We start from the raw sequence: 13,498 nt of genomic DNA, 5'->3' as shown, positions 1-13,498 counted from the left end.
TAGAACTAGATTCTCAAACTAAAACATATACATCTCGGTGCATTTTATATATAATCGCACTGAACACACCAGAACTAGAAATGATTGCCTGGCCTGCTCTTCCTTTACTTCGGTTACAATTTATGCAACAACAGATGCTTGGAGACAGCAAAAAGGTTCTTGAGCTCATCCGTGCTAAGCCTCAGGCAGAGCCTGTTTGTTCAGCCAGCAAATTATCCTTTTACACTCACACCACTTCCTGCACTTTTACACTCCTATTTAAAGCTGTGTCCAACTATCTCTATGGGATGACACGTGGGTCCTTATTCCGTGTGACCTGAACGTCTCTTCTTCGCTAAAGCCCTTTTATGATTCACTAAAGGCACAGCAACACTTCTACAGCTGTATGGAACCCTTTTTTGAATTATCACTCAACTTTTGGAAAACAGTTAACTACACAGTTAAAATACATATATAGGAGATGTTCCACTAGTCCTAGCTAGGGTTGCCACCTCATCCCTTTAAAACAGAACACATATTAATTACACAGGTTCTGAGACTAATTTAATGCAGATAAGGCACCAAGTGAGTTTAATTACCACCTTAATCAGCCACAGAACCTGTGTAATTAATATGTGTTCTGTTTTAAAGGGATGAGGTGGCAACCCTAGTCCTAGCATTTGTATTTCTTTTCATGCAGTCCTGAGATGTACATAGCCAGAGCTCCCAACTGTCCATGATTTCGAGGGACTGTCCCTGATTTGGAGCAATGTCCCTCATTCCTCCTCATTTGTCCCTCATTTTGGTCTGATCTATATAGTTGTATATAACTATATGATCTATCAAAAGGTGTTTTCCAGCACTAAACCCTTCATCCAATTTCTAAATGGCTGCATTTGTAAATTCCAAAAGCCAATAAAAAAGAATAGTAGTGGTAAACAAAGCACTTGTGGGTTTAACAAATCTTTTTGTTGTTGTTGTACAATTCACCTTTAAGGGGGCGTGGCAAGGGGTGTGTCCTATGCCTGCATACTTTTGCTCATAGGTGTCCCTCATTCCCATCTTAAAAAGTTGGGAGGTATGCATAGCCCTGACAGAGAACACAGCCTGCCTGGTTACCTAACTTTCCTCTGCTGCAATTAAGCTTGGCCACCTTCCAGCACCAGCCTGGATAGTAAGGCTAAGTCCACACTCTTGCGTTCCCTGCGTGCCACGTTTGTGTGGGCACACCAGCCTATCCATTTGAATGGAGAGGTCCTTGCACCTTTCCCAAAATGTAGCTGCACAAGTTTCACTCACCTGAAAATGCACTGCGTTTTTTGATGTGTGGGGTGCTATTATGGCACCCCACACACAAAAAACGCAGCGCATTTTCTCAGCGCTGCTCTCAGCGCAGTGATGCTCTTAGGCAGACGTGCAGGGGTGCCATAAATTCTTAATGGCGCCACTGCATAAGAGCAGTACATTTTGGCGGCAGGTGCTTGTGGATGTGGGAAAGTGTGCGATTTACATGCTGCCCCCGCACCTGCAACAGTATGAACCTAGCTTGAAGGAGCAGCAGAATGGTTTGTCAAAAATCAAGGACATGCAACATGGCGCTCCTACGAATGTTGGAGGTTTTCTTTAAAAAAAAAAAAAAGGTAGGCTCAACCTCACTGAAAGGAAATGCGGGTAGGTTTGGGGAGGTTGGCGCTTGAGTTCCAGCAACTGTAGGCCTTTAAAGTATAACTACACAGTTATTATTAAAAATAATACACATGGAAGAGGGCAAAAAAAGCTGGACATTCTAGTTTACCTCATGACTTTTCTTCATGGCTGTAACCAGAAAAAATTTGACTGAATATAAACAAGTTCCAAAGCCATCTGGTACTGTCTGAAGGTTATTACTTCAGTCCATAAGGCCTGTGTGAGCTTCAAACTCCACCAACCCCATTGGAGCTGGATGTAGAAAACAGCTGAGTGGTGTGATGAAATGTATCCCAGGGTAGAGAGAGCCACCACTAGCAAGAAGAACCTGAGCTTTCCAGAAACTGGCTAAGCTGACATTGATCGTAAGGGCTTTAAATAGAAACAGACTGGTGAGTCAATCTGGATCAGTGAACATCCAGAAAGGGGCTCACTGAAAGACAGAGAATGGTATTATATCCCCTCTGAGCATGCTGTACTCATTTTGTTTATAAATTATTAAAAAGTGTCCCTATATTAGGATGTCAGTGCCACCTACTGTGAATGAGTCAACCCACAATTAGACTGGTGCAGGAGCCGCCAGGACTGAGGCCCACAGCACCGCTAAGTAAATATTGATAGACAGCAATGCACTGCTTTCATAACTCTGTGTCACAGAAAGCTCTCATTACATTACTGTCAAATATAGATACGAATAAGGACGCATATCAGCTTGGAAGGATTTTGACATACTCTGAATTAGTAGAATGCCGGACTAAGCCTCAAATTTACATTTTTACCATCTAGGTTTTCAAGCAACATATACTTTTTTTTTCTTCTAAGCTTTCTAGTGCCACAATAGCATTGCATTAAAAGCTTCTCCACTGAAATAAATTGGTTATTGTCAGCATTTAAATTGTATGTATTATAGCTCCATACTGACACTCCGGGGTTGATTTACTAAAGGCAGCTAGACTGTGCAAGAGCAGTTGCTACATAGTTTAGTAAATGAGGTAAAAGTTCACTCTGCAAAGAATACCCAATCACATGCAAGGTAAATAAATAATCAGCATTTTTGCTTGCACATGATTGGATGATGGAAGTCAGCAGAGCTTCCCCTCATTTACTAAGCTCTAGAGCAGGGGTAAGCAACCTTAAAGTGGTTGTAAACCCATTACAGCCACTTTAACCTACAGGTAAGCCTAGATTAAGGCTCAACTGTAGGTGCAACAAATAGCTCCCAAACCTTAAAGGTTTAGGAGATATTTGCAGAAAATACCGGCACCGATGTCATCGGACATGTCCGCTCTGAGATTTCTGTCGGATGGTTGTACACACCATCAAACAGAAATCCGCGCGGACACGATACGTGGTGACGTGGCCGCGCCGTCACCGCGACGATGACGCAGCGACGTGCGCGGCCCTGGAAGGTCAATGCTTCCACGCATGCGTCGAATCACTTCGACGCATGCGAGGGGTTTCGGCCGAGCGGACATGTCCGGTGAGTCTGTACAGACGACCGAACATGTCCGACGGACAGGCTTCCAGCGGACATGTTTCTTAGCATGCTAAGAAACATTTGTCCGCTGGAAACCTGTCCGATCCGCCGGAAAATTGTCCGGTCGGCCGTACACACGACCGAACATGTCCGCGGAAACTGGTCCGACGGACCAGTTTCAGCAGACATGTTCGGTCGTGTGTACGAAGGCCTTAGGCGCATGCGCCGTAACATCGGGCGCAGGCAGACTGAGCGTGCCGCTTCAAACGGCGATCATGCCGTTAGTGGCTGCAACCGCGGGAGTGACGTCATCGCTACTCCGGCCAGTCACAGCAACGGAGCAGCGATACCCGGAAGTCACACCGGGTATCATGGCACCGGCGGAGGAGGTCACCCAGGACTGCTTCGGGGGCTTCGATCTCAGGTAAGTAATTCATAATGGGCTAGTATGCTATGCATACTAGCTCATTATGCCTTTCTCTTGCAGGGTTTTTTTTTTTTTTTAGGAAATGTTTAAGAGGGTTTACTTCCTCTTTAAAGAGGTGGAGATCTACTTGAACAACATGTGAGAAGTCAAAGATCACCAGGCACAGTGTCGCTTCCTCACAGTCTTAAACCTATGATTGCCGTACTACTGTGTCGCAATCACCTGCATTGCACAGAAATCATAGATAAAACAGAGCCCTAGGAGGTACTCTGCACATGCTCAGTTTAGTGTGTATTGCTAAAGAGTTTTTTTTAGTTTTTTTGCATGTGATTTTGCATGTTTTTTGCAAGGTGCATGTGATTAGCATTGGGCCACTCAGCACTCTGCAGACAGAAAGTCAGGGGTCATGCAGCATCATAGGACAATCAGAGGAGAATGAAAACTTCTCCTACAAGCTTTAATCAGTGCTCGGGCCAGACACTGATAGGAGTCACAAGACTTCTATATACTGCTGATGAGAAAAGATATTTATCAGTTTATATTTACTAAAAAAATTGCATTTCCATGTTCTGTGTACTATGGGCAAGAAGATATAGTGAATGCAGGGTCCTGGGTTTAGTAACATGTTAAGGCCTGGTTTACACTTCCCCCCACTTGTCATGCGACTTGAAAGTTCAAGTCGCATTACAAGTCGCCCCCTATTAACGGCGATGGAACCGTTCTGATTGGTGTGAATCAAGATGCTCCGACTTGGAAAAAGGTTCCTGCACAACTTTAGTTGTGACTTCTGGGACCGCCCTGTCTTTTCTCTGCTCTCCTCTATGGGGGGATCGGATGAACACGGACCGTCTTCACCCGATCCGCCGTCGGATGGAAAAATAGGGTTTTCCTCCGTCTGCAGGATCGGAGGATTGCGGAACCGGGTGAGATCAGGTGTCAGCGAATGTTCATCCGCTGACACCCGCAATCTCATAGGGACCAATGTATGTCCCTTTTTCATCCGTAAACGGTCCACCCGTGTGAAAGAGCCCTTAAGAAGAGGAGAATAAGGGGGGATATGATCAACATGTACAAATATATAAGGGGGCCATATAGTGAATTTGGTGTTGAGTTATTCACATTACGGTCAACACAGAGGACAAGGGGGAAAAGGAAAAGAGATTTTATCTCCAAATACGGAAAGGTTTCTTCACAGTAAGAGCTGTGAAAATGTGGAATAGACTCCCTCCAGAGGTGGTTCTGGCTAGCTCAGAAGATTGCTTTAAGAAAGGCCTGGATACCAAACCTAAATGTACATAATATAACTGGGTACTAACATTTATAGGTATAGGTGATCCAGGGAAAATCCGATTGCCTCTCGGGGGATCAGGAAGGAATTTTTTCCCCTGCTGTAGAAATCATGCTCTGCTGTTTTTTTGTTGCCTTCCTCTGGATCAACTGTGGGTGTAGAATTGGGTATATGGGATTGTACGATATATTTTTTATTTTATTGTTTTATGGTTGAACTAGATGGACTTGTGTCTTTTTTCAACCTGACTAACTATATAACTATGTAACTATGCAAGCCGCAATGAAGTCGCGCAGGGATGTCGGAGTCAAGGTTGTGCGACCTTTAAAGCGGGAGTTCACCCGAATTTTTTTTTTTAACATTAGATTGGGCCTAATTACGGGAAGCAGAATCGGGTGTTTTGATTAAAATCAATGCAGTAATTACCTTTTTTGAGATAGATGTTCTCCGCCGCTTCTGGGTATGGTCTTCGGGACTGGGCGTTCCTATTTGATTGACAGCCTTCCGACCGTCGCATACAGAGCGTCACGAGTTGCCGAACATCGGTGCGGCGCTATACGGCGCCTGCGCACCGACGTTCGGCTACTTTCGGAAACTGGTGACGCGCTGTATGCGACGGTCGGAAGGCTGTCAATCAAATAGGAACGCCCAGTCCCGCAGCCCATACCCGGAAGCGGCGGGAGAACATCTATCTCAAAAAAGGTAAGTACTGCATTGATTTTAACCAAAACACCCAATTCTGCTTCCTGTAATTAGGCCCAATCTAATGTTAAAAATAGATTTTTTGGGTGAACCTCCACTTTAAGCCATGGCATTGTGAATAAGGGCTAAGTCACACATCCTTATTTGCATGCTTGTTCAAGGTAAGGGTCATAAAATATTGAAGCAAGCTATTAGAAACAATTTTGGTGAAATGGAAATTCTCAATTTTGCTAATCCCTACTCTCTTTTATTTTAACTATTTTTTCAAACACATTTTCCGTAATATAGCAGCGTTTTTAATATCAAGCCTTGACCTTTACTTCTTTTGCATCACTTTCAACTTTTTGGTTTCCGTCAAAATAGAATCTGGGGCTTTGGCACTTCGGCAGCTGGGAAACCAGAATGGATGTATAGAACAGTTAAGACCACTTAGTATGTTTACTTGGGGAGAAAAGTGAACATGCTCGAGTTATACTTAACAAGGCTCTACTGTAATAGTAAGAAAAGCTTTTATCTGTTTCAGAGAAGACACAAGCAACCCCCAAAGTAACCATAACTGTTTGCGGCTTACCACTTGCTCTCTAAAGTTTACAATGAATCTTCGAATCGATGTTTACATACGTACACCACACACAGGAAGCAGGAATATAACTCCAATAATTTCGAGCTAAATATTTTGAAACTTACTGAAATGTTAGGACACTTCTCTTATTGTTGGCTCTGCTGCATGGGCTCTGTATAAAAGACTGAGCTGCCATGATATTTCTGATCCACAAATATTTCTTTAAAGAATGTGTACCTTACCCACTTCCCTGGAGTCTTGGAGGTGTTTTTTACAAAGTGCAAATGTACCCTGTGATCCTCTGACACATAGGTACAGAGGGCCAGATTCACAGAAGAGATATGCCGGAGTATCTACTGATACTCCGGCGTATTTTCAAAATTGCCGCGTCATATCTTAATTTGTGATTCACAAACAAGATACGACGGCTTTTGGCTAAGATCCGACAAGCTTACGGCTTCGTACGCCTTCGGATCTTAGGCTGCAATACTTCGGCCGCCGCTGGGTGGAGTTTGCGTAATTTTCCAGCGTCGGGTATGCAAATGAGCTTTTACGGCGATCCACAAAGGTTTTCGCGTTCGTTACGTCGTCGCTAGTCATTTTTTCCCGTCGCAAAGTTAAGCATGCTTTTACATGGCTTAACTTTAGACGAGCCATGTTAAAGTATGGCCGTCGTTCCCGCATCGAATTTCCAAATTTTTTTTTTTTGCGTAAGACGTCCGGGAATACGAAAGTACGTTACGCATGTCGCCGTTCAAAAAAAATTACGTCACTTCGCGCAAAGCACGGCGGGAATTTCAAAACGGAGCATGCGCAGTACGTCCGGCGCGGGAGCGCGCCTAATTTAAATGGTACACCCCCTATTTGAATTAGGCGGGCTTGCGCCGGACGCCTTTACGTTACACCGCCGTAAGTTTACAGGCAAGTGCTTTTTGAATCAAGCACTTACGCTGAAAACTTGCGGCGGTGTAACGTAAACGGGATACGTTACGCCGCGGCGCAGGTACCTGAATCTGGCCCAGAGTACCTGTGCTAATCTACAGTGCCTTGAAAAAGTATTCATACCCCTTGAAATGTTTCGCATTTTGCCAGGTTACAACCAAAAACGTAAATATTTTTTATTGGTATTTTATGTGATAGACCAACACAAAGTGGCACATATTTGTGAAGTGAAAAGAAAATGATAAATGGTTTTCCAAATTGTTTACAAATAAATATGTGAAAAGTCTGGTGTGCATTTGTATTCAGCCCCCTTTACTCTGATACCCCTAACTAAAATCTAGTGGAACCAATTGCCTTCAGAAGTCACCTAATTAGTAAATAGAGTCCACATGTGTGTAATTAATTCTCAATATAAATACATCTGTTCTGTGAAGCCCTCAGAGGTTTGTTAGATAACCTTAGTGAACAAACAGCAGCATGAAGGCCAAGGAACACACCAGACAGGTCAGGGATAAAGTTGTGGAGAAGTTTGAAGCAGGGATAGGCTACAAGAAAATATCACAAGCTTTAAACATCTCACTGAGCACTGTTCAATCCATTATGAAAAAATGGAAAGAGTATGGCACAACTGCAAACCTAAAAAAACATGGCTGTCCATCTAAACTGACAGGCCAGGCAAGGAGAGCATTGATCAGAGAAGCAGCCAAGAGTCCCATGGTAACTCTGGAGGATCTGCAGAGATCCACAGCTCAGGGGGGAGAATCTATCCATAGGACAACTATTAGGTGTGCACTCCACAAATCTGGCCTTAATGGAAAAGTGGCAAGAATAAAGCCATTGTTGGAAAAAAAGCCACAAGAAGTCCAGTTTGCAGTTTGTGAGAAGCCATGTGGGGGACACAGCAAACATGTGGAAGAAGGTGCTCATCACCCTGAACACACCATCCCCACCGTGAAACATGGTGGTGGCAGCATCATGTTGTGGGGATGCTTTTCTTCAGCTGGGACAGTGAAGCTGGTCAGAGTTGATGGGAAGATGGATGGAGCCAAATACAGGGCAGTCTTAGAAGAAAACCTGTTAAAGTCTGCAAAAGACTTGAGACTGGGGTGGAAGTTCACCTTCCAGCAGGACAACGACCCTAAACATACAGCCAGAGCTACAATGGAATGGTTTAGATCAAAGCATATTTATGTGTTAGAATGGCCCAGTTAAAGTCCAGACCTAAATCCAATTAAGAATCGGTGGCAAGACTTTGTAGTAACGATTTAGAGGTGCTGCTGTAACCTGAACAATGTGATAACTACTTCTGGATTTTCTGAATTTCTTTCTAAACAATTTTTTATCGCATTTTATTGGTTGAACATGCTGTGCATAATAAGATATATGTTCAGTGAGCTATCAAATAAGAGGTATGGAAATGTAGTTAGTCAAAAGACAGCGTAGTGAAGTATTCTTGCCATTCTTTTAGGTAATATATTTTAATGCAAACACTACTAGGCCATATTTATAAAAGTGTCTGCAACAACCACTGTCTGTGCTGCCCCATAGCAATTTATCAGCTTCCAACCTGCACTGGAAACCAGCAGCTGGGCAATGAAAGGGAGAATCTAGCACCAGGTCAGTAGAGACAGTTCTTATTTCAGGCACATGGTTAACCAGGCCCAGTGGGATGTAGATCAGGTTCCAGAGGAAGGATTTTGTTCCATGCAAAGCAATGACCCCTTGCTGAATAATACTAGACCTGTGTTTGAAGAAAACTCACCTGGATACGTTTGAATTGGCTCGTATTTTGACATTACAGAGGATGTTGGGTAATCGTTCAGGAACCAACACTCGGATCTGGTCTACCGCACTGCACAGCTTCAGATATCCCAGATAGAGGCCAGCAGGCAAAGCTTGGCTGCTTCTTCTGTGGTAAGCCAGTTTCTCCTGGAATGTACAAAAAAATACTCCTGTATAGTGTAGAAACCATAGAAACAGAAGGAACTACTCAGTTCTCAGCCCCTGCTACATTACATGACATGAAGCAAACCTTTCTGAGTGGCACATGGGGACACCCATTGCTTGTCATCTTCTGAAGATGCTAGCTGTCCAGCTAGTAGACTGACCAAATGGTTTCATTAAGCTTTGAGTCACTGACATGGTAAAATCAGATATTCCTATGTGCCAGTTTGTTCCAGGTAAGGGAATGCAGTATTAAAGTAAGAAGGTAAACATAAGACCCTGACATAAGACACAGTTTACTATGCTCAGTTATCAAGGAGCGATCAGCATCGATCGCTCACTGCGTCCAATTCAGAAAAGGAAGAGTGCACCTTCCCCCCCCACTGTCCATCCACCGGTGTACCCACATAAGCCAGCGGGAGAGGAAAGCCAGCAGCACTGGGGGGGGGGGGGTACACATGGTGAAATCAGATGTTGGCAGCACAGGGAGGGGGATCAGTGCAGCGGGACAGGAGGACAATTACAGAACTATGCACTGTGTCTGTGTATTTCCCTACAGCAGCTGAAAGCTGAGGTAAGTGAAGAAAACTGCACTAAGGTAAAGGAAGCTATTTAGGATTTTTTTGTTTACCTTTTCAACCCCTTTAAGGAATTGAAATGCCTGGAGTAATCAAATAAGTTGAAAAGCATATTGCAAAAAAATATAATTTATGGTAACGTAAAACACTGCTAGTAGGCATTGAAAGTATTTGAATTTTCTATAGTTTGACCTGCAGTATCCTAAGTTGGTGACAGGGTCTCTTTAATACACAACCCTTCAACAACTATGGTGCATATGTAATATTCTGCTTCTGACATTCACGTTGCCTTAAAGAAAGGCAGCTTTGGAGGTGCTGCTGATCTGAACATATGAGATGGGGGATAAGTCAGATGAAACATATGCAGGGACAGGTCATATGGGATCACAAGAGGCAGCTTACACATTCCTGGAGATAACACACACCTAACTCACTTCCTTCCTTCAACTACTGTAAGCCGAGAAGGTCAACTCACATGCAGTGTCATCAGTAGGACATCCAAAGCGCTGGGCTCCTCCGGTGATGAGACAGACTTCCTGTGAGTCTGCAGTTTAAACACCGACATCCAGCGTACGTTCTCCAGCGTCTGGCTCAGTTTCACCTCCTTCAGAGTCACAATCACAATGTTTCCTTGCCTGTCTTTAATGGGTTCGAAGTAAACCTGCCCCAAGTCTTGGAATCCTAGGAGGCCCTTTGGAAAAGGAAAGAAGATTGAAGGAGATGGATGAGAATGACACAATGGAACTAGAACGCTTAATATGTTTAAGACTTATGCATGGTACACACAATCCGATTATCGCACGACGTATCGTCCGCATTTTGTTGCATAAAACTAATATCGAAAACAGCAGTGCAAAATGTGCTCTACAAAAAGTAACATTTTTGTCGTACGATTCTGGAAAAACCTTCCGGTGTGCATAGCTACGTATCTGAAATGATGTCAAATACGAGTGACCCCTGTGTCCTGGTTTATTTTCATGTTTTCGATCATGCGCGTATGCATACTGTACTGATTAAACGATTGTCGTACTATGGGCTGTCATCAAAATTTTCGTGTTTGTCCCTTCGGATTTTGTCGGACGGACTGTCATGATCGGCTTTCGAAAGCTGTGTACTAGCGATCAGATTATCGAACGATTAATCTGAAAGCAATTTTTATCATCTGATAATCGGATCGCGTGTACGAGGCATTAGTGTACACGGAACATTTTACAACCTCCCCTGAATGATTTAACTTGACAGATAGTAACCGATGTTTACAAACACCTGTTTAGCCGTGTTTACATATTCTTCAAATAGTCAAAAAAATGTAATTGGTGTTTCAAATGCCTCTGAACATCTGTCCTGCCAGGCCAAACGCAGCCACTGTGCCATGCCATTGTCGCCACTGTGCACATCAATTGTCGCCACTGTGACATGCCAAACGCAGCCACTGTGCCATGCCATTGTTGCCACTGAGCCCATCAATTGCTGCCAGTTTGCCCTGTAAAATGCCGCCAGATTGCCCCTTAAAATGTCGACAGATTGCCCCAAAATACCGCCAGATCGCCTTCGAAGTCGCTTCAGCCAATCAGGTTACCGGTAACCAGATCCGGTAAACCTAATTGGCTAAGATGCGTGTCAGTGTTAACCAGGGAACACACACCCCGTGCGTCCCCTGGTTAACTATTTGGAAGCCGATTACAGTCCTCAGGCTGTAATCAGAAAGCCTATCAGAGCCACTGGCTCTGATAGACACTTCCACAACCAACCAGCTGCCATTATTCAGATGGCCGGCGCTCGCCAGGGGGCCAGCCACCTAAATAGTAGGCAGCAGCGGCGCCGGTGACAATACATAGATTCATGCAATGCATGAATCTATGTATTGTTTTCAGTGGTGGTGCAGGAGCGAGAGGGGGCGGCGCTAATGCGCCCACTATGGACACACCGCCACTGTTCTAAACTCAACTGCCTAGAAAGGACTATAAATGACCCTGTGTACATGTACTAATAAGATAACATAGAGGAAACTTCAGGAGCAGCTGAAAAAAATGCCCAACTGCTCCAAAACGTCTGTTTCTCAGCAGCAGTGTACATAAAGCCTAAAACACAACAGGAGGGAGATTTACTAAAACTGGTGCACACAAAATGTGGTGCAGCTCTGCATAGTAACCAGCAGAGAGTCGGTGACTTAAGCCTCGTACACACAACCGAGGAACTCGACGGGCGAAACACATCGTCGAGTTCCTTGTTAGGCTGTCGAGAAACTCGACAAGCCAATTTTCTCCATTCCCATCAAGGAAATAGAGAACATGCTCTCTTTTTGGCTCGTCGAGTTTCTCGACAGTTTCCTCAACGAAAATGTACACACCACCGGTTTCCTCTGCAAAAAAATATCCCCCAGCAAGTTTCTTGCTGGTTGTGTGTACGAGGCCTTAGGCCCCGTACACACGACCAGTTTCCTCGGCAGAATTCAGCTTCCGACCGAGTTTCTGGCTGAATTCTGCCGAGGAAACTGGTCGTGTGTACACTTTCGGCCGAGGAAGCCGACGAGGAGCTCGACGAGGAAATAGAGAACATGTTCTCTATTTCCTCGTTGTTCTATGGGAGCTCTCGCCCCGCTGAGCTCCTCGGCGGCTTCAGTGCTGAACTGGCCGAGGAACTCGATGTGTTTGGCACGTCGAGTTCCTCGGCCGTGTGTACGAGGCCTCACAGTCAGCAGCTCTGCTCAGGGAGCCCTGAGAACCAAGCGATCCGCAGTGTTTGATCGCTCAGTTCTCAATATTAGAGCTGGCGGAGGGCAGATGCAGTAAGTATGATTCTGGGACGAACCAGAGAAAACAATGGATTCCCCTATCCATGCTAAATAGTGTGGAAGGAGGAATTTCCGCTGCTGCATTCTAACGGCTGCTGCTCCCACAGATGTCAGAATACCCAAACAGTGGTGGCAGTTACTGTTTAGCCGAAAATTTTCTTCATGGCTCATTTGATATTCAGACTGAAGTTTGATGAGTGGCTGGTGCTGACAGGGTCACCTACAACTCAAATTCCATCTGATTCAACCGAAATTGGTGGAAATTTGAGCCGTGTATGGCCAGCATATAAGAGGTAGCAGCTGGCTGCAGTAATGTAGGAAGTAGGAAATACACATGGTCAAGGTTTATACCTGCATTTGAGACACAGCCAGCAGCATCTTAAAGCGAGTTTGCAGGATACATGAACAAGAGGACTGTGACACTGTAACACATTGCCGCAACCACAGGATGTCATCCCACATGCATGATACCTGGGGGGGGGGACAAAATAAAAACAGCATCATGTTATATCTCTTACATCTAAGGCTTATGGTTTCATAAAAAGACAGCAAGGGTAAAAATTAGACCACAAATAATCACCTAAAAGCCAATGTAAAGCAAATCTGTGATTTGGCCAAGCGGTGTTAAAGCAGAACTAAACTGTATCTGAGCCCCACAAACTGAAAATGCTATTTGATTCTTTTTTTTATTATATTATTATTATTTTTATTGTGTTTGCAATTAGACAATACAAGACATTGGGGCTGATTTACTAACGGCAAATAGACTGTGCACTTTGCAAAGTGCAATTGAACTCTTCAAGCGCCGCTGCTCCAAAGTTTAGTAAATTAAGTAAAGGTTCACTTTGCAAATACCCAAGGCAAGGAAAAAAAGAAAATGCATTTTTGCTTGCACATGATTGGATGACGGAAGTCAGCAGAGCTTCTACTCATTTACTAAGCTCTGGAGCAAGTGTGCACTGTCTATTTACCTTTAGTAAATCAACCCTCAGTGAATGTATCAAATTTTGTCAAAGACAAAACAAAAAACACAACAACTACATACAGTCAGTGAAATACAAGCAAAACAAAAACAAAAAATATATAAAAATTACCCCCGTACAGCACTCTCCACAGCCC

At 44.1% G+C, this 13,498-nt stretch overlaps 1 protein-coding gene across 3 annotated transcripts in view; it reads right to left on the bottom strand.

Annotated features, from left to right (window-relative positions):
- Positions 1 to 13,498, bottom strand: part of LOC120943363 (ankyrin repeat and fibronectin type-III domain-containing protein 1-like) — a 407,577-nt gene that overhangs the window by 24,978 nt on the left and 369,101 nt on the right. For all 3 annotated transcript variants that reach the window (XM_040356610.1, XM_040356611.1, XM_040356612.1), the window contains 3 exons: positions 12,731 to 12,850; positions 10,061 to 10,276; positions 8,826 to 8,992 (listed from right to left, as the gene is read on the bottom strand). In XM_040356610.1, coding sequence (XP_040212544.1) covers positions 8,826 to 8,992; positions 10,061 to 10,276; positions 12,731 to 12,850 — 503 coding nt within the window. The remainder of the gene's footprint in view (positions 1 to 8,825; positions 8,993 to 10,060; positions 10,277 to 12,730; positions 12,851 to 13,498) is intronic.

The sequence above is a fragment of the Rana temporaria genome, chromosome 6 (genome assembly GCF_905171775.1).
Source record: "Rana temporaria chromosome 6, aRanTem1.1, whole genome shotgun sequence".
Taxonomy (NCBI): Eukaryota; Metazoa; Chordata; class Amphibia; order Anura; family Ranidae; genus Rana; species Rana temporaria.
The sequence above is the reverse complement of the archived record's forward strand: the minus strand, read 5'-3'. Positions and strand labels throughout refer to the sequence as shown.